The sequence below is a fragment of the Anser anser genome, assembly GCF_964211835.1.
Source record: "Anser anser genome assembly, chromosome: 1".
In the NCBI taxonomy this organism is placed as follows: domain Eukaryota; kingdom Metazoa; phylum Chordata; class Aves; order Anseriformes; family Anatidae; genus Anser; species Anser anser.
Window position 1 is genome coordinate 114,579,347 of NC_139720.1, and position 22,715 is coordinate 114,602,061.

Below are 22,715 nucleotides of genomic sequence, written 5' to 3' on the forward strand. Positions count from 1 at the left end.
TATTCATACGACAATACGGATTGTTCAGGAACTTCCAGCAGCAGGGTAATACAATATACTATAAGAGTTCAATGTGGGTTAATTGCTCTGCAAAACGGGTATCTTTTTTTTTATGACTCAATCCCCTTTGGGAACATCAAACCTCCCCCTGTGCTGACAAAAACCATGCAAGCAGGAGGCCCACTTCATTAACAGGAAGAAAATCTACTAATTTTACATAACAAAAAAATAAAGAGAAACATATTTTGTCTTCAGTTCCATGGAAAATCAGACACACAAGGTGCGTGACAAGAAAATAGGGACCTAATTGTTTAGCGTCCTTACGAACCATTCACAACAGGTGGAAAGAAAGGCAAGGAAAATTGACGCAAAGGAGATGACAAATCCTAATACAGAAATCTTTCAGCATGCATGTAATGAAAAATGCTATTGCAGAGAAGAGTCTGGGAATGGCACAGAACCAAATCAGTGCCAAAAACTTCCGAATTCCTCACTTTATACAGGCAAGGAAGGGAACAGACTCTTGGCTCTATTACAAAAATTCCTGTATGATCTTGTGTTATCAGGATGAGGGACAGCTTTCTCTAATGCTGGATGATGCAAAACAGTACCAATAAGTGAATGGAAGAATAAAGTCAGAAATAATATACATTTAAAACTAAATTAGTAAAAATTACTGTTGAAATGATTTTAATTTAAGGACAACAAACATATCCTGTTACTTGAGCTAATCTTTATGACCAAAGAAAGGCACAAAATACTGAATATGAAAAAAAAACTCAGGAAAAACAATCATGGAAGCAGCTATTCCAATGTAATGTGCTACCTCTTTTTTTTTTTGAGAATAAAAAGCCCCGTTGCAAATTCAACCCTATAGATAAAATAAATGTGAGTTTAAAAATTAGTAAACCCAATGATGTAAAGAACAAAGGGAGATGGTACTATATCAAGGCTAAGTTAAATGGGAGGTATATAGGTTGAAAGAATGAAATCCTTTAAAAAGCAAGTCTACTGGCACTAGTATCTAACTTTAGGTTTTAGGTTAAGTATTTGTTAAGTAAAGTATTCCTATCCCACAACATAGTTTAACAAACAAAGACAACCAAGGAATCTTAGCTTTTAAAAGAGAGATGCACTTGTGAGAGTCCTCTACGCAAAGAGGGATTGGCTATCCAAAATTATAAAATATTTTTTGGTTATGTATCTGTAGCAAATTACATAGAAAAACTCATACAGCATTTAAATGCCACTGACCAGTTTATCAGCACGTATTTTTTAAATATCCAACAGCAATTTCTTGAGACAAAGGCATCCTTCCTGACCACCACAGCATTTTTTAGCTAACACACTTTCTTAAGAGGGAAGGATGCAGAGGGGTAATTTTTACAAACACGTTGGTGACATTTATTTACAGAAGACTATTAACGTACTAGGATATTCTCATCACAATACGAGACAAAGACTACCATTTGAAGATTTTGTAATCCAACTACCTGTACACCTTCAAGTGAGGAAAACACAAGGTCCCTATTTGCAAATATCGTCCAAACCAGCCCCCTTGCAGCTGGTTTTGACTACACAGCACAACTGCTTCCTCTGCCCAGCTGAGCCTAGATTATGAGACATGGCTAGCTAAAATAATATTAGAAGCAGTAAACAATTTTCATAGCTTTAAAGAAAATGGTCAATCAAGTTGAGCCAATAGCTGCAATAGCTACAGTTCGTGCGTATAGTCCAGTCATCACGGAATTATGATGGAAATACCTGAGAGGTCAGGCTTTAGACAGATATGCCTGATGATGGAATGAATACAACCACTGTGACTATATGGCGTATTTTGCGTGTGCTTTGTTAATTCCAAATTTCTGTCTCCAAACCACTTTTCAAACCACCCCTCCCCCCCCCCCCCCCCCAGCTTATCTGATTTCAATTTGTTTCTTAAAAAACATGGTCTAAACAGAGAATACAAGAGATCACTGAGGTGCATGGAATGACTAAACAGGAGGCCGCTGTGTTTACGTAGAGTAAAACATCACAAGGATTTGAAAAAAAAACACCCACTAGGTACAAAATACAGTTTGTCAATCTCAGCTTGCTTGTGCCTCTGAACTGCCATCCCAATTTCCTGCAACTATAAGCTGCTCTTACTTTTCACTAACTCGTACCTGCATAAGCAGCACGTGTATTTAAACATAAAACATGAATTTTAAAAATAAAATCTGAGTCCTAATGCTCACTTGCCAAAATTAAAGCTGTGGCACAATGAATCTTGAAAAGCATAAAGAAAAACTAAAATGGCACCAACGACGTAAAGGATTTTCTTTTGCAAAGATTTTAACTGTTTGAAAATTGTTTACTCTAAACTGACATTTTATTTAAAAATCCCACTCAGCAATTATGAAAGCAATTTTCTCCCACATTTCATTCCCACTAAAATTCACCATATTTGTGTCAAACTCCTCCTAACAATGGCACAGGAACAGCTGCCTTTGTTCTTCTTAAATACTAGGGAAACAGGATCCACAATGGCATTTTATGTACAATATATCACATGCTGGCTTAGTAATGTATAAATCACATCTTCTGCCAAATAAAACATTAAAACAAGATATTAGGTGCTGGTAAAGAATAAAATTGAACTGAATACCTAATTAGTTTATTTTTAATGAAATGGTTGTGAAACCATTCCAGCTAATTAAAGCGTGCTAGAAATATTTCTTTATCAACCTCAGGTCTTGTGAGCCTAGTAAGTTCGTTTCCACAACTCAATACTTGCATCACCATACCAGATGCATCCTTAAAAATAATGGTTTCATTTTGAGTCATACAACCTCAGGCATTCTTTGAGAAGAGGAGACAACGAAAGTGGAACTGCTTCTGGAAAGTTTAACCTGGTCAGGTGCTATTGGGATAAATATCTTTGAAGAAATACACAAGGTTTCTGACATTTCTTTCTGACTTACAGAAAGAATTTCCCTTGCAGCAAAAAACAAAACAAAATAAGAGGGAAGCCTCTATCTTTGGTAAAAAATTTAAATTTTAGTTTAAGAAATAAAAAATTAAATGCTTTAAATGTAGTCTTATGATTAATTTAATGCTTTTAAATTGAAATCATAGAAGCAATATTGACTATTTTAAACTACACGATATTTAAGCAAATCTTTGCTTTACCAATTAGACTAATGCCATTTAATTTTAGATACTTACAGGTGAATTCACACTTTGCTTGTTACCTTAGGACATGTAAATGTATGCCAATGATAATAAAGTGTGTATGTTAATATGCAAAATGTCAAGACATGCCATCTGGAGAGCTAATGAACAATCAAGGGATTCCAAATTAAACTACAGAATTTTTCCTTAGAATCTTTAGGACAACACTGTCAAGTTCAATCTATTCACTTAGACTCCAGAATCAATTTTTCAAACTTTATGACAGGTCTAATAGTTTCCACCTGTTTCTCTTGCTTGACTTTTGACTGGCACGTTACCAGCCAGGGTGGAAATGTAGACAAAGACCCCTATTAGGCTCCGGCTGTTTCTCTACTGTGAGGTCACTCAGCCATTAAATTAGTTCCAGCCCACTTTCTCCTTCGATGTCTTAATTTTGGGGTATGAAGGTTTGGGGAAGTGAAAAGGAAGAGAGGCAAACATTTGACTTTCAGTTTGTGGGAGAGGTATAAGAAAACCTAAAATCACGGAAGTTAAATGCTACATTTATTTGTAATTTACTAACTAAATAATTTACTAAATCAATTCACTACTAATCCCATGGATTAAGTTCTTGAGGTGGCTGTGTCACATTTTCTGTCATCACAAACTTTGGAAAAATCTAAGAGATTCCATCCTGTAGCACTTGCTTATTGCAATATTTGATTACCTATACAAGGTATAATTTTTTTTTCTTCTGGGAATTACAACTGATCATTAAGAATTTATTTTTTGTGCAATGAAAGAAACTCTTTTTCTTGAGGTATACTTTCATTTTGAACTGGCAAGTGACATACTACATATCCTAAACCTGACATATTACATACCTTAACACATTCATATTGGTTCTTATGGAAGTACATTAAAAACTGACAACTTCTTTCTTCAAAAAGAATAAATAAAATATCTAATAGATATTTGCCTCAATTTCTAGTGATTTATGACTTGTTATTATTTGTGAAATCTCAAGGTACTTTGCTGAACTGCAAATCACATGGAAAACATTATTTTATCTATGACAACAGTGTATTTACAATATCATCAACCATCATATTTAATATTTTGAATTATTAAAACAAAAGACTTTCTACAAGAAATTTAATCACTCAAATTATAATCCGAGTAGGACCACCTTCCCTGTAAAAGCTGCTTAGAGAAAGAACTTCTGGTTTACATCTTATCTGAAAACCTACTACTTGAGTTGCATCACAACGGGGAAAATCTTGAAGACCCACATCTCCAAGCACTTCATCACATTTGGACTACTTACATAAGAAAGCAACCTGTGAGCTGAACACTCTGCTGGGACATCAGTTTAGAGATAAAAGAGTAAAGGTTCCAGATTCAGCGAAAAACCAAGACCCCTTCTCTCATCTCCCTTGCCTTCTGGATGATATAAGCGTAAATAAATTGGCCAGACATTATTCTATTTAGCTTGTGATATCTAAATAAATTCACTGACTTTGAATAATATACTTCATCTTACTGGGATATGTAGATACTGTTACTGAGAACTACCACCAAAGAACTGTCAGAAAGAAAAGTATTGACATATTAAATTATCACTTCTTCAGTTTCTTACCAGTAAGTCTGCTTTCAATCCTATGAGTTGAATATGATTTGAATACTACATGTAAATTCTACAAATGCTTCAATAATAATAATAAAACACTTATTTTTGGGCTCTATTGAAATAGCATGTCTGTCTACGTCCAAAAGCCCTTGTCAAATCAGTCGTAGGACTAGGATGTAGATTTGGGGCAGGGGTGTGGCAAAACTGGATAGCTACGTTTTTTAATGTGTGTGCACATGTACGTATGCATGCACAAAGAATAGTTTGGCTTTAAAGAAATTTTTATTTGATTTGAACTGTCTCTAAATTACAAAATTTTAGGGCAAATTATCATTTGTAAATTCTATCTATAAACACTATAAATACTTAATTTCAGGTAATTTTTAGTTATCAGAACAGTGTCAACTGTAAAATTACACTGATTTACTGTAATACTGTTCTAATGCATGCTCATTCACAGTTTTTGCGTATGTATATTTTAAAACAAATCACCTTTATTACCTGCAAGAAGGCATATTCTGTAACATATCAGCCTTACAATTTAGGCTCTCTAGCTGAGAAGTAAAGCTATTACTGCTAGTTAACTAATCAGTTACAATAACATTCAAGGCGATTTAACTGATGATGTTGATAAAAAGAAAATCCAGAACAAAATTACTGAGGTTATTTTCAACAGTAAAATTCACCTGCAATTTCTGCAGATAAATTAACACTGATACTCAAAAGTGGCTGTCAAGAAAAGTTAGAGCTGCAGGTAGAAACACACAGAAAAAATCTTTCCTGAAGAGGAACAGCTTCTTAAAGACAGTTTTTTCCATCAGACTATTTCATGTTCTGAAACATAACAGTATAGTCTTTGTACATAGACTCCAACCTAAGATTTACTAACTGTGATTTTCATATCACTTAATCCCATTCAAAACTCTAACAAACTACGTTCTCAAAGGTATCTCACAACTCATTCACAATGGTCATCTATGTGATGATGAAAGAACGTCTAACACAACCCTAACCGATGTTTAAGAAACACCAAAGAGCATTTTAGTGGAATATTCAGCGAAAGGACATTAAATGGAATGAGAGAAAACAGCAATGTTAAAATTCAGGCCCCAACCTACTTGGTATTACTGTTGTTATGTAACTAGCACAGAAAATAACTTGAGTTAGACAATGTATGTAATCTCCTAAATATGGACATTTAATACCTTAAACATTCCTGTGATAATGCTCGTGATTTGCAAGATTAACAATTAAAGTCAATTGCCAAGTAAGAAGCTGTCACACTAGGGTTTTGCACCCTTTATAGCATGGCATTTTATACACTATCAATTAATATTCTGTGAACACAAGGATCTCTCTTTTGTGTCCTATTTCATAGACGATCAGCATTTTTGACTTTGGGTATCTTGTAGGTGACAAATAAACAAAAGAGAAAAATGTTTCTTTCCAAACATTGTGAACATTTCTATAATTGTGAATTCCTATCAGAAATCTTACTCAAGATGGTATGGATCAATGTCTTACCCATCTAGAAGATTCATCGTTGTGGTGGTAACTTCAGTAAAGAGAAGAATCTTTCCAAGCTTCTTTGTTTGCAGATTCTGTTGATACGTCTCCAGGCTGAAATGTTCTGATGAGAAGTTTCCCATCTCAGTGATGACTGACATCAGAGATGGAGTTGTCTCCATTTTTGATTCACAAGATGAAACAAATTTAAGAGACACTTTGCTGGATTCTATTAATCCTTCAGCATTTACATTTTCCTCAAGCCATTTCAGGAATGTAAGATGGATTTCCTGTGGACAAGGGAAATAAGACATAGAAATATGGACCAACATACAGAAAGATACACAAACATTCTTCTGAGAATATTTACATTCAAGCAACCACCTCCTGCTTCAAAATGGGAAAAAATAACTTCATTTCTTTTTTGAAGATCAACTTCTGCTGCTTGTTCTACAATGGCCTGACCTGACTATTTGGTACACTCTTCTTAATCTTGAGACCATGCTCCTTTGTGGGTTAATTAGGCTTAAACTTGTGGTGGTTCTGTTAGATACCGAAACATGGAGTGCGTATTATGCACTTCTGTATTATGCAGATTTTTCGGCATGCTAAGTTTCTCTGCTACAAGCCTCTCAACACACTGCTAAGACTTGATTTGAAGGATAAAGCAGCAGCTAAGAAAAACATTTACTGATTTCTCAGCGGAATACCTGTTAAAAGGGCTACCTTCAGCTAACAGAAGCTTCACAACTATTACCTTACTCCAAAGTGGCTGTTTAAAAAGCTAGCTAAAGCAGAAGCATATAACACAAGAAGGCACATAACTAAGAAAACTTTATACCAGTGTACAAAATGGAGTTGTAAGTATGCTCCCTTGTCACAGCCAATGGCACAGCTGGTAGACATTTCGTTGCAAAATATTTTCAATGATGTGAAATGCATGTATATGATACATAGATAAAATTTATTATATCTAATACAACTGATTTTACATACCTACATGCCAAACCTTTTATTTTCCTCTCCTTTATTTTAGGTTATTTAGAAATACGCTTTATTGAATGTGAAACGAAGAGATGAATTACTGTGATTATTACCTGTCTGGTAATGCCCGGAAACAACTGTTACACATTCATAGAACTCTTTCCCGAGATACGTAATGTGTTTTTGAGAGATTTGGTATGAAATTTTTGCCCTTTCTGTAGAAACTGCAAGTTAACAGCCCACAAACACAGATGCTGGGACTTCTTTTTGCTAAGTATGTAGCTTGCATTTTGAAGAGCTCTGCTCCTTCTAGAAACAGAGCAGTATCTATCACACATACATAATTTCTCAAATAAAAATTTAAACTGAATTAGATGGAAGCTAAACAGAAAAAAGAAGAGCTAAAAGTAAAAGCTAATGAATCACTGATTAAAGCTATCAATAATTTACATAGATTTGAACTGAAAGAACATTTTGGGAGCAAATGTATACGAAACACAAGAAGATATTAGAATATATGGACAAATGACTCCTTAAAACTTTAAAAGATGAGCACAGCAACCCAAATTGCACCTGAGGGCACAATTCTAAATCTGGCCCTCATAATTACAGTCTCATTTTCAGAATAATAGCTATTTCGAAAGATCTATATGAAACCACAAAAAAATGTATACTCCATTTCTACCAAACGTAATGTATTAGTGATTCTTGCCCTCACATTTTCTAAGAAAACATTTGTCCTTTAAATAAAAAACTTCTCTTAGATGCACAGTTTCTACCCAAGTATGTGCCCCTCCTTCCCATTACTGCAGGATCTGGGAACCTCAGTTCTGAGAGTTTCCTATACCAGTCTAAAGACTAGTTCTCTTGCCCGTGAATATGATGTCCCTGAGCTCCAGTCCAACTCTTTAAAACCCACAAACTGCAATTAAGAGCAAACTTCCTATAAATAGTTATCTATCTAAGGAATTACTCCAATTTTCCAAATCCCATTGTTGTAACTTAAAAATCAATGAGAAAAGTGGTCCTGTTTCTAACACCTTTCTATGGATTTTCCATACTCGGAAACTACACTTTCTCAAGTTTCACATGGACACTGTTTCTTGTGTGACATTCTTTGTGTGCTGAATGTCAGCAGACTTACTGGTTTGCAGCTCTGTAGTATGACATTTATCCTCTCAAGCATATTCTTTCAAGTGATTTTTCCCCCATAGTTTTTTAGTCATACTACATACTGAGCATAACACGAAGAAAGAAACATTCTTTTTCCGAATGCAATCAAGCACTAGCTTCTAGGACAAGACAATCTAAGAATGACTCAGTAGGTAAATTTTAGTTACAGATAAACTACTTCTCATTTCTGCATTTTGTAAAGCTCCATTTAAACTCTTTGCATTTAACTTGTTGGCTAAAATATGCTTTAAATATTTTCTTCCTTCTTTTTTTGCATCATACATGATGATGTGGCATTAAAGGTTTTACGAGCACTTCTTTGAATTGATCTGCATGAACCACTTGTATCTTCACTTCGTGTAACATCATAGCCTCAACAGACTGCTACTAAATTCTTTACACACTATCCTTCTTGTTTTACACACACACTAACTTATTAGCTGTAACTGATATTTAGAAAAATTATAGCTTTAGTTCTTGTAAGGGAGTATATCAAAACTGTGCTTAAGCAGAAAGTGTGTTTTCCTGTTGCTTTCTGAACACGGAATTTCATTTAGCATGATTGTCTGAACATGCAATTCCTAGACACAAAACCATAATTTTACCTCCAATAAGGATGGATTTACAGACTTACCGAAACAGGCATTAAGTTAAAAAGTAAAGATGCTTAAAGTACTGCTACATTTTAAGCAAAGAATGAAAGTGTTGTTACTATATATCAGAAAGTCCTGCATACTTTTGCCACAGCATACTTTCTGAAAAGACTGAAATAACTTATATTTATGTGTAATGTTACATTACTACAGATATGCCACACAATTCCTAACATTTATCCTATTGAGCATATACTTTCAAGTGATTTTTCCCCCACAGAGTTTTAGTTTATATAATTTCATTTTCTTGTTTCTAATGCATGTTGAATCATTTAAGATTTGTTATATTTGTATAATTATGAAGCTAATTTTTTGCATAATGTATACATACTTTTTGAGCTGATCAAAAATATAAACACAAATACTAGATAATCAAAAGCAGCATTTGATTTTTAGAAATTTCTATAAGAAAAAAAGTTTACATTTTTAGCAAATTCTCAAGTCTTGTCCAAATACACACTAGGAAAGTTAGTTTTTACTTCATAAACTCAAAGTTACAGAAACATAGATGCTGAACCAATGTTTTATTGTCCCCACTGTTATACTGGCACAAAGAGAAGAACATTGTCCTGTAATGAAATAAATATATACAACAGTCAGGGCTAACCTTTGCCTCAACTCCATTGGAAAAGAATATAATCACGTCAGAAACAGAACTGTGCAATTTGTTGCTAAGCTCAGGATGCAGCTTTGAATTCAAAACGGGGAACCTAACACCATTTACTGGCTGTAGGCAGAAAGCAAACCTATCCCCAGCTGCCTGCACCGTTCTGCAGCAACCTCTGGTGGCCATTTAAAAGTAAAGTGTTGGTTCCAAGAACTGCCTGGCCTTACATACCTCTGGGACCAGATCAGGTGTGTCAAGCAAGGCACGGAACAGAGACAAAAGGGAAGGGAACACCCAAGATCCTGGCCGTTGCTTACCCTGGCCTGTAGCTCATTATCAAAATCCTAAAACATGCAGGTACAAACTTTAAACGAGTATGCAAGCAAAAGAGCTGTAGCTGTCACTTATTCAGGCAACCACAACACTGTCTGCAGCTACTTACACATATAATCATGCTGCAGTCAATACTATGCATATTATCAGTAATATACTTCATGAGTATAGTAACTACATGTTTTAGGGTGGCCTAAATACATCTAAAATTGTTATTCATCATTACTGCATCATTTTTGGCAGGGAGAATGCGAGTCAAGACAAATTAATTGCTTATGTATGAAACCATTCTCTTCTCAAACCAGTTTGATATGTACATTCTTCAAACAAAAGATACTGCCATCTCCTTTCTTAAAGGAACAATGAAATTTGACATTTTGGCTGAGCGACTAGATGGCGAGAGACTAAATCAGCTTTTCATGGTTAAAATAGTCACCCAGAAATTTAACATCTAGAACAGGAAAGATTTCTAGTCATAGCAAAAGCACAATGTATTTTCAACCCACTGTAAAAATCAACTATAAAAAGCAGAAAAGCAATAGGAGCCAGCCACCACTTCTCACTAAGAAATTCTCCCCACACACTCCGAAGTGCAACCTGAATTCCACAGGGCAGGAGCATGGAAAGAAGCAGCATCTCACAGTGGTGACAGCCTCACTCATCTGGTACTGAGAGGCAAACATATGAAAAAGCAGAGTTTTGATTGCTGGACTCAAAGTGTCACTAACTGGAAAGTTTTTCTGAAGTGGGTAAGGAAATCTGGTGGATGTCAATTCACAAAATCCATAGAAATGAAGAGTTCAGCTGCTGCATGCTATGTACCCTCAGCTCCTCCACCGATCAGCACAGAAGTTTATTAGGGTCACTGTATCAAGGGTTGGAGGTCTCATGCTGTAAGTTGTTGAACTAAAGTTTAAATGGTAATTGCGGTGTAAAGAAGGAAGAGTAAAAGCTGTATTTTGTTAATGATTTAACATCTGCTTTCTATGATTTTAAGAGTTTGGTCAGGTGTGTGAAGAAACTGCTACATAACAGTTCTCCTTTGCTGTTTAAAAATCTTTTTTTTTTTTTCTTGGTAATCATTAGTTTCCTTTTCTCCTAATGCTTATTTAGCAGTTGAGATTGAACAAAAAGGAAAAAAGAGGCAGACATAAGATCAAACACCAGCTGCATATGGACCCTCCTCTGCTGTAGTATAAAATAACAGAAAATTATAGCTCCTGACGGAGATGATTTTATTTGCACCTGGGCTCTATCAGCCAATGAGACATATACACAAAGCACATAAACTTTCAGTTAAAATGGTTACAAATAAACCTAAATCCAAGATTTTATTCTTATATTCTATTTAGATGTATCTTTTTTATTTCATTTTCTTATTCTTATATATATATATATTCATAGACAGACAGCTATATACTTCCCCCTCTCCCCCTCCCGACCCCATCAGGCATATTTGGGAGCTGCTCTTTTCTACCAAATTCTGTAACGATAAATCTTAAATTTTATATCAATGGAATTCTTTGTTGAGACAAAACTCCAGTCACAGCCTAAATTCATTTGGTTTTTATTAAAAACATGAAGGCGAAACTAAATGAAAGCTAAAAATATAATGCCATAAAATGAACAAACATTACACATCAGTTAGTTAGCTCTCTACTTTCTTGGAAGGAAAAATGAGACAAATTTAAATAGTGATGCTCTACCAGTGACACAATATTATGACTGTAGTATAATAAACTATTTTAGCTGTTGCGTGTAGAGAAAGTAAGGCCAAGTATTCCCTTTCTGAATACATAGCTGGGACATCTAACTATTTTTCTTCTTCCTTTTCATAAAATCTAATTCTTTCCAATGAACTGCCTCTGCTTTGCTTCACTATACTTTAAGAAGTCTGCAGTTAATGTATTGATTGATTTATTATTAATTGATGTATCGATTAAATCACATACGGCTATATGTTTTTTAACTCCACACAAATGGATATTACGCAGGCACAAAGTACTGATCTTTTAGAGGAGAACACGAATAGCTCATTTTGAGCACAAGCACCTTAATAGACACCACACCTTCATATGTCTAACCTGCTTTTTTCTGAATTGGCCATTTTCAAATGAGTATTACTTGTTTCAGGTATGATCTTAAATATACATATTGCACAGGAATTCTTCTATAATAGCACTGATAGAAAAGAAAACATTTTAATAAAGAGAGCACAGCACTTGGAATCTGATTTCAAATTTAGAATATAAAAATAAATACACACATGCATATGTATACGCAGAAAGTATATCCTCCTTCTGTTACACAGCTTTGCTCAACAGGCATACAAGTTTAAAGGTGTTAAATTAGCCACTGGAGAGCTTCCATAGCATCTCTTGAATCCAATAGAAACAAACTGAAGTCCAACGTGGTAGTAAGCCGTAGGCTGGCGCCAGCAAAAAGCACACCTACAGTGGCAACCCCAGCCCAGAATGCTAGCAACTTAGGAGGCCAGCAGCAGGAAAAGTCAGCTATTAGCACAAGAGGGCACGGTCTTGGCAGACATTTCTGACTAATGAGGCACACAAAATGCTTTTCTGATGCTGTCTATGTTTTTACTTCCTGTAATAATGGCATACATTGAGATCTGAAGCAGATGACAGTTTCATAATGCTAGCATAAACCCATTTTAAAATTATGTTCATACTTTGTCAATATAGAAAAATGTTAAACACATATTAAATTGCACCAAAAAATCCTACTCTAATACAGATGATGGAGAATGTGAAGCTATATAATAACCTCATTGCTTTCATACCCTAGCACGCACATATTACCTTATACTGAAGTTTTGTAAAGTATTTCATGAACACTAAGCTGAATTCATTGACAGGTATTATTTTCTTTTTCTTCCTCTCTCTTTAGGGAAAGAGTGACAAAAGTAAAAATAACTTCTTGACAGCTCAGATGAGGAAAGAAAAAGGTAATCTCTAGGTGATCGTGGCCTAGGCAGAGGAACTGAAAGAGGCCCAAAAAGAGGCCTGCTGTAACCTCTTCCACAGAAACACCCACAAAGATGGGAGAAAGGCCACTCTCTGCTCCCAGCAGTACTGGCAAGGAAATTGTAGTGGCAATCTTTCACTTGTTCACCAGGGCTTAAGAAAGCTGTATATACCAGATTTGTGTTTGTGTGCCAAAGCCAGGCCATCTCTCTGTCTCTCTCTCCCATCAAGCAATCAGGCTAAGAAATTTCATTAGATTGTCATAATCAGTGGTTCAATACTTCTCACATGTCGTTAACACTTAATAAATGTTACCAAACTACATGTCAATGCTTGCAGGCTTGAATAGTTGCCCTTTCACATTTATATAAGTGTAAGCCTGAAGATAGATTTTGTAGTACCGGAAACAAAAAGAATAAACAAAACTGCAAAGCACAAAGGGTATTTAAAAAACGAACATTCAAAATCCAATTTGAAATATATGAAGTACTCAATTGAATCCATTTTCAGGAAGTATATAAAACATTTCTCCTAGTACTAACTGCTTATAATTCATGTCAAAGTTCAGTCCTTGTTCAAGGGAACAGATAAAAATTGAACAAGCTAAACAGTCTCCGTCCACAGCCACACTAGCTGATTTTAATCCTTCTTCAGATTACTTGTAACATTTTCATTTGTTTAGCATTTTTTTAATAGGAAAACATATCGTAGAATGGGGTCACTAATCTAGGCTAAATCAGGGGAGAATCTATGTATCTGAGTCTATCCATCCAGCAGGCAGAGAGCCATTATTTTCACAGTTCTGTGTTTAGTTCCTAGTATAAAAATTTCAGAAAGGAGAGAAATCCCCAGTTCTCCACTCCCTCCTTTCCCCATCCCCCAAAGAACTTCATAAAGATTTTATTGTAGTGCCGAGGTGCATTCTCATTTCATGTTCTCATGAACTTCTGTAGTTACTTGGCTGATATTTGCTATGCATTCTCAAGATACTACATAACTAGGAAATCTGTTTCAGTTTTTTAATAATCTTTTTTATATTTCCTAAACCCAGATACTATGTAAAACATGAGTCAATTGTGTACAATTTGGAAGGGCATTTAGAAAGATGGCAGGGATTCATAACTGTGTAATTCACAACCAACTGGATTTTTAGGAGTCTCCAGTGGTTCAGATAGTTAATTTGCTATATACTTCGACGAGGGAGAAACAAAGCTAATCACTTCTAAAAGACACAGATAAGAAACTTTGTCTTTTGCCCTTTTCAGTGTGTTTTTAAAAATAATTATTCCTTTAAATAACCAGTTATACAGTATATCATCTCAGCAAGGGAGTAGAAATAGTTACTTATCCAAGTGGGGCCATTTTGACCACTGATGTTTGCAATACCTAGTCCAAAACCTGGGGAAGACTTAAAAAATGTCTTGTGCAAGATTTGTAAGGAACTTTTGTAACTGTTACATTGCTTTGAACAAGAACTATCTATTTGAATCCAAAATTAAATTTATCTTTAAAGACCACTGTATGTAGGCAGAAAATTAATTTACTCAGTGAGCTGCAGTAAATTCTAAAAACAGGTTGCAGGCCTAGGTCAGAAGTCACCAGATAACGAAAAATATATCAGATGTTACCTTCTGTATAGAAGAGAATGCTGTCAATCAGGCTATAAAATAAGGTAATAACAAGATAATAGGAAATCAACATGTCAAATTGTTTTTCTACATCAATATTTGTTGTTTTCAACAGTGTTGCTCCTAGGTATTGGGCTGCTAGAAGGCATGTACTACCATTCACATGTACAAAACAAGGAAATAAACAAGACAACTTTTTCTTAGTGCTAAAAAGTATTTAAATTTTTTTAAAGGATGGAACAATTTCTTAGAGGTACAAAAAACAGTTAATACATCTTGTCCTCAGGAGAATCCATTTATTTCGATTCCTCGGTTTCAATATCGAAGTACTACCGTTTCTGGTCCCTTGCCACGGAGCAGCCTTTGTAGCTGCAGGACAGCACTAGCTGCGGAAGGCCCATTGCCCTATCCTCAATACAAACGGGAACGGAGCAGAGGAACCAGGAGGGCAGCAGAGCGACGCTGTAAGGTGCATCCTGGCTTTTGCTTTTCTTACTCAGCTGCAACAGAACAGTCTGGAAGCAATCTTCCCAGCAGCTGCTCTCATCAACAAACTGTTTATTGTAAGAAAGTGGCTGGGTCAAAGGCTAAATGTCATCCAGAACTGAAAGTGTATCTTAAAAAAAAAAAAAATCACAAAAACTGAAGCCATGCATATGAAAAAAGCACATTACATATGAAAGGAAACCATATTCCATTCCAAAAGGCCAAAAGTCTACTTAATCAAAAACTTCTTAATTTCATGAAGCAGTATTTTATAATGTTGAACTAATTTACTCTGGCTTGTGCTGATTTTGAGACCTGTGCAAGGTTTCTAGTAAAAACAGAAGTTACTTAAAATTCAGTCTGTGTTTTATGGTTGAAAAAATATTTTAACAAAAACATTCTAAAATATTTTATTAACATTTATTAACACTGAACAATAAGTTCGCTCACTATTCATATACAACAGGAACAATGAGATAAGTATTCCCCTAGAAAATTACAAATGCAACAAAGTGACGTGTTATGCACATAACTTGAAAAAACAGGTTTAAGTTCAGTATCAGCTTTACAAAAAGAAATAAAGTTTTAAGATACAGGTAGTGAAGTATGATGACATACTGAATACTTGGATGTTAAATCCTTCACCAAACACTTGCCAAGTCGGTTTCAAATCTTATTAGAAAATTTTTGAATGCAATAGCACATATTCAGATGTTAAAACCTCTTCTAGAATCCACAGTTCTGTCAAAAATCACTAAAGGATTAGACTTAAACATGTTTTAAGACAAGCAAAATTGTAATTGCATGCTAGCATTTCACTACATTTAAGCACAAGAACACACACAAAAAAAAGAGAAACGAATATAGGCATAAAAAGATCCTCATATTTTGCATAATTCTGTAACACACATAATAAAGTTTTAAAGATCGCTTTTAAAAGATACTAAAAATTATAGGGCAAAATCGAATTTAGTAGTTTGTAGCTCTTCATCTCATAAATTAAATAGCATATGACCACCTAGGCAACGTAGACTGGTTTCAGAATATAACAGTAATTGGGGTACATTTGCTGCAACAGACCATAAAGCTGACTTTGAGGGTAAAGGATCAATAAGAACAAGGTCTACCTTTGACATAACATCACTACATAACACTTCACAAAAACGAGCATTGCAATGAAAGGCCTGATAAATCAGAGGACTAGTAGGTGTTGATTTATCCTACCAGAAAAAGGCGTGATAAATTACATTTTGACCATTTAATTCTTTGTGACACCTACTTCGTAACAAAACTGTTGTGGTTTTCTTTTTTGAAGAAAAGTATATAGCAAATTGAGCATACGTGCAACCATGCTAAAAATAAGTACAGAGAAACTATGCAGAAGGGAAAAGACACTCCACTTTTGCACTAAAATCTGGACATTATGACATTATGCATATTAGTCTAAAAGTTTTTTTTTTTTTTTTAAGATCTAAGTCACATTTAGAAGAATGAATTAAGGTATAAATCTAACCCTAAATGCTGTATGCATTTATTTTAAGTTGCTCTCAAAAGTATTCAGTATCGACTAGAAAAATACAGAAGAATTTTGTTCTCAGCTAATAGGGCAATAAATTAGATGCAATATATTCAGCGGGTAAAACTGGCTCTGTTAAACAACTATCACATAATAGTATTTTTATTTGGTACCAAAACTTTGTTTTTTCTAACTGCGGATAAAATTGTTTGCTGAAAATCTTGGAATTAGTAGTAGAATGAGTTAAGTAAATAAAGCCTAAGAAAATATTTTTTCTTAGGACTGATAATACACAGTTCTTAGTTTAAATTTTTCCATCAGGTTTGTTTTGCCTTTCAACAGATTTATATATATATAAAATGTGACTGAATTTAGTGTTCATGAATATGAAATAGTGGCATAGGAGCCAAAGATTCTCTTCTCAGCACTGCAAATACGCATTAGACCTGAATGACAAAATTTCTTCTGTACCTAGTTTTTGCCTCTCCTCAGCAGCAACTCCCAGTTCTGTCAAACTGCAAGAGGGTTTGAGCTAGAGAAATGTTTGCGAAATATTGGGGTGAGACCACAGCACATTTTTGCATGTACCACAACTCAGAGATTACAATACAGTTATGTCCCTGAAGTTGTAGAACTAACGTTCAATATGTATCATATGCTTTATAACCCTTTCTAAAACTTATTCAGGTTGACATAACAGTTTATAACTAAAAAAATAAATAAATATGATAAAAGAAGCAACCTAGAAAAGTAGATTTTCTTGGGAATTATATGTTATAATGGCAAGAACGTGCATAGTATGTTATTTATAATATACATACTCAAAGAGAGAAAAACAGCATTAATATAACTACAACTAACTTTCACTGTAACTGAATTCTCCTAATCCAGGGTCCTAAAAAACATTAGCATGATAGCATGGGATTGCTTCAAAACAAAAACACAACCAGCAAACCAATGCTTTTTATTCAGTGGAGTCTAACATAAAAGTTACGCTTCATGCTTTACAACTATATATAGCAATATAAAATTTAGGTATTAAACTGAGAACTCTCAAGAAAGCCTCTATAGTACTTATCTTATAAATTAATACATTTTTCTTACCAAATATGCTAAGTTGAAAAATCAATACAAACTACTTTTACAGTTATCCTGGCTGCATGTTGGGGTTTTTTTGTTTTTTTTAACCACGTTATAATTCTTCTTTCCCTTTTGCAGCCCTCTTTCATATTTAACACTTATTTTCTTCTGCTGCTTTCTTCAACGTTGCTCAGAACAAAAGAGGAAATTTTTTTCCTCAGAGGAAAAATAACAAAATAGCAAGCAAAGCATATGCTACACCTTCCTTTAACTATAAGGTTCCTGACACACACGCAGCTTCAAGAACTAACTTCAGATCCAACCTCCTCAGACAGCAGCCATCTGAAAGCATTCCTGCAATTATCAGGGGTAAATGGGGAAAAAACATCAAAATGTAATTTGTCACTTAAAGGTGGACATGCATCACACTTAGCCCTTACAGGGATAAGGTGAGCATTTAACACGACAACCCCTTCAGCCATTCCAGGGCTGAGTTCACTTTAATTGTCATGTACACCACTAGCTCTACTCCAACAGACCAACCTGGCACACAGAACTTACGGTATTTTAGACAGCACGGCAGAAGTCAGAACTCGTAACTGAAACACACTGTGGTTTTTGTTTTTCTGGTTTTGTTTTTTGTTTTGACTTACAGAAACGTGGTGCTCAAAGAAGCAAACAGATTCAAGAAAGAAAAAGAAAAAAACAGATTCAAGAAAGAGGCGAGGCAGTGTAGGTAAAATGGTCAACAGAAGCAAATACAAGCAGCCAGGAGCATTTATGACAGTGGCACATTCTTTACTGTGAAGGACTTTTGATTCCCTTGACTTGTCTCTGAGGATAACCACCTGTTTCTGTTCTTATGAATATTTATTTTCTATCACTGTTAAAATAGTTGAGGGAAGACACCATCTGCCAAATAAAATTTTGCAGACTAATGTTCATTAACGGAAATGGTAACATTTCACGTAGAATGCAGCCTAGGTAGACCTCATTTAATAAAAACTGATCACAGTGCACAGAAGCATGCTTCTGTGTTGCCTTAGGACCCCACTGAATAGCACACCTGAAAAACAAGATTAATTCATTTCTTAGACTTTTCCCATTAAAATGTTGTATTAACCCAGGTAAGGAAATACCATTAGGGTCAAAGGGATGGGAGGGAGAAGGACAGTGAGATAATAAACAAAAAATAACTCTCCGAAAAGTCTTGTTAAAACTACATAAGCAGTAAATGCTTGTTGCGAATCAGCAGTGATATACCCTATTGGAAAGGTTAGTGACTGCAGTGCAGTAACAAGCTTAAACCTTCTGACAAGGGGTGAAAGCTTTTAAAGTAGGGTAACAATGCAGCTTAATGCAAGTTTTCATTCTGGCTTAGCCACCTGTGTATGAAGGAGACTTCCAGCTCCCCGGGCATATGGTCATACTGTGCCTTTCAGACAGACGTTCTGGCCGACCATGGCAAGTGGTAGAAGCTGAACTTCAGAGCCCTGTTGTAATACTAAAAAGAAAAATAACCAAGGTCTGGGCAAGAATCTTAGAGAAATAACTACAAAGACTACAACATCCTACCCAGACTATACTCTTGAGTCAAGAACCTGGACAGAATGAAGTAAAAGCTTTGAAAGACTACAAAATAGCTCTGCACAAATCCACCCCAAAGATGAACTTTTAACTGATTAAATATGAACCACCTTTGTTGAAGGCTCTTGATTAATATTCCCAAACCAGATGGTTAACTTTTGAAAACAAATCACACTAAAGTAAAAAGTTTCAGGAATTACCTCAACCACTGAAAAAAAAACAAAAATTTAAATGTATTTCCAGAATAGTTCCGTACAAGCTAATGAACTCAAGCTACAGAGAAAGTCTGTATACTCAATCTGTGACACCTAATGATTAATTTATCCTTCGTTAAACAGGGACAATTTGGGTCTCTGTTCCTTGAACCAAACAGCCAGAGAAACAAGAGACTGAGCAAAGTGATTATCATTTAATAGTTTAAAGCCTGATGTGTACTTTCAGTTTGCCTAGCTAATATTATTACTCAAATCAGGGACGCGACCGTTGTTGTGAAAGTAATATTCTACCAGTAGATTAACATATGCTGCTAAGAGGAAGGGACTTCTCTGAACAGAAAATTGTTTTGTATGGAGCAATAAGGATAGCACTAATTATTGTAAAGTTTACTGCAGTTCAAAAGTGTCTAACTTGCTATTGCTGGACTGCTAAACGGACAGCATCATTAGACAGAGCGGATCGTGTAGGATAGAAAAAGCCTGAAAATATTTAGAGAAAACTGAAGTCCACTCCCAACTCCAAAAGGAACTGGTTTCTGCTGAGATAACAAAAGCATATCCATATCGTCGCTAGCTATTCATCCATATCATTTAACTGAAATACCAGATTAAACATTGCTGCTTCTCAGACATTGCCTATGGCTAAAACGGTTAGAAGGAAAAGTTTCCCATAATTACAAAACCCGATGAACTTCCCCTTCAAATGAAAAAAATTACTAATGACTGTGCAGAAAGGGGCAGCTTTTGTGAAAAGCTGCTGCTGCTGCTCAAATAACGTGACTGTAAGGACAGAGCAGCAGTCAGATCAAGACAGTAGGCCTCTTTAAACCTGCACCTTTTTCTCCAATACTTGCCAGCAGCAGACAGAGAAACAACAAACACAACAAGCATAAGGTTATTATCTCTTCTACCGATCTATATCACAAGGATTTTTGAGCCAAAAATGTTCCATATGCCTCAACTCCAATGAATTATTCTCCCATGAAAGTCACATCATCTTTCATAGCCAGTTCAAAGTATTTCTGCTATCAAACATACTCCTTTGAAACAACTGCTGATGCATTCTAAAGACAAAAGTAGAACTTTAAATGTTTTTAGGTATTCCTAAAAACAAACAAACAAAAACACACCATCAACAACAACGACAAAAAAGAAACAAATTCAAACAGCTGCCTGCATATTTATGGTAATTTGCTGCTTATACTGCTTGTTAACTTTGGGATTCGGCCACCCCCTCTCTATATAAGTGAAAGACAGGAATAAGCATTTGCTTTGAGCTACTGTAATACAATACAATAGCAATGAAAAAGCAAATAATAAATCAACATTTAAAATGCAGTCCAAAAAATTGAAAACTAATTAGATAACTTCCACCTCCGCAGCTGCTGTTCCTGTCAGGTAGCTGTGGTGCATGACCTAATCGTAATACTAACAACTCCCATTTCAGAAAGAAAATACGTACATCTTCCAGACCAGAAAAATGCATGGATAATTGCTTATTTCATATAATGAGTCATAAAGACAAAACATGCCATATGTGATTTTTGTTTTTAATCTTGAAAATTATGCAGCAAAACCCAATTATTTCTCCTTATCAAATAAACAAATTTCAGGGATATCTCTTCGAATTTATTTTTGTTGATTCTGACTACATGGAAATGCTGAGACACATTCCCACAAAATAGTTCTCTCTATACCTTAAAATTATGAGCAGCTCAAATTGTTTTTTGATTACTAAAAGTTGTTTTTGTACATTAGGTGGATAACATCCAAGTACAGTTCTTTAAAGTGGAAGAGATGGTGGTATGTTTTCCCTGACTGAGTGTTGTTCTTCCTTTCGAATAAATTTATAGTAAGATTAACCTCATGTTTTCTACTGAAGTTATGACCTACATCATCCATTATTAAGTAATTTACAAAAAAATTATGACCAGTTGTTTCATTGTAGGTGTAACATGTAAAAAGGTATCAGGACAAAACAGGAAAAAGGAAACGCATACTACACAGGAATACACTTTATATCCCAACATTTATCTTCATTTTTGGATCTTAGCAAATAAAAATCACCTTATGTTTATTTAGCTTCTCTGAAGTAGTTAAAACATAGTATTCACTTTCTATAAAGGCTGTACTGAAAGGAAGAAGGTCAGCAAAAACCTACATTGTCTGATGAATGTTTTGAGATTCTGCAGTCTGTGCACCTGCTTCTGAAGACTTGAGTTATAAAATGATCTATTGTTCTGCCTTCAAATCTTAATTCTCAAAAGGTACAAAAACTGTAAACTTTATATGGCAACCACCAAATTGCAGGGAAAAAACAAGCAGGGACAGACTGCACTAGCTTCCTGAACACTGATCCTGCTAAGGTTTGGCTTTGAATTAATTATTTTAATTGCACACGCAGTCAGTTTTTACAAATTAAGGATATTTTGAAATGCTTTCTGAATTAGTATTTAAAATATTTGTTAAGTTCAACAATACAATTTGCCATACAATGGGGACACAATACACACTAGAAAAGGAAAATAGTTGTCCACAAAACAACGTGAAAAAAATCGAATGCTGACCTGTACCTTATATCCTAGTGAAATAATCAATTCAGAAGCAGCACAGATTTTATAGCCAATTTTTTTAGACATGCATTGTAACTAGCAGCTGTAGGGAATGCTAGAATACGCAGCAATACAAGTTGTTTTCTGCATGATCAAGTCTTGTTCCTTACCTCTGCCTCTTCAGCTGTTGCCCCATTCCCCTCTCCTCCCACACAGTATTTGCTTTCCCTTTCATCCGGTATCAAAGCAGATCAACTAGCTCTTCCTCCTGAGGTTTATCACTCTCAAAAAAGTTCTTATCCTCATCAGTCAAAGAGCATGCTCCAATTTGAACATTAGATAAATAGCTCACTTCTCGACTTTTCTCAGTTTTTTTTCTCTAGGCCTTTGTCATTTTCATCATTTCTACTGTATCATTAACGAAGGGGTAAAGGAAGAGGACTTGGCTTAATTTCTGAAACCTGAGGTTGCCAGTACGGCTAATAAAATAAGATGTAATTGTATATAGACTTGGTACCACACAGGTACAAAATTGTCAGCACAATTGATTCTCTGGTATACAAGGAAATTTTGGCACAGACAAAACAGTGATTGGTTGAAATTACTAGGATTAAATCGTGCAATCCTA

The 22,715-nt window shown here is 35.1% G+C and overlaps 1 protein-coding gene across 2 annotated transcripts in view; it reads right to left on the reverse strand.

Annotated features, from left to right (window-relative positions):
- Positions 1-22,715, reverse strand: part of HLCS (holocarboxylase synthetase) — a 126,659-nt gene that overhangs the window by 76,662 nt on the left and 27,282 nt on the right. For both annotated transcript variants that reach the window (XM_083814025.1, XM_083814026.1), the window contains one exon: positions 6,308-6,579. In XM_083814025.1, the coding sequence (XP_083670151.1) occupies positions 6,308-6,579 (272 nt within the window). The remainder of the gene's footprint in view (positions 1-6,307; positions 6,580-22,715) is intronic.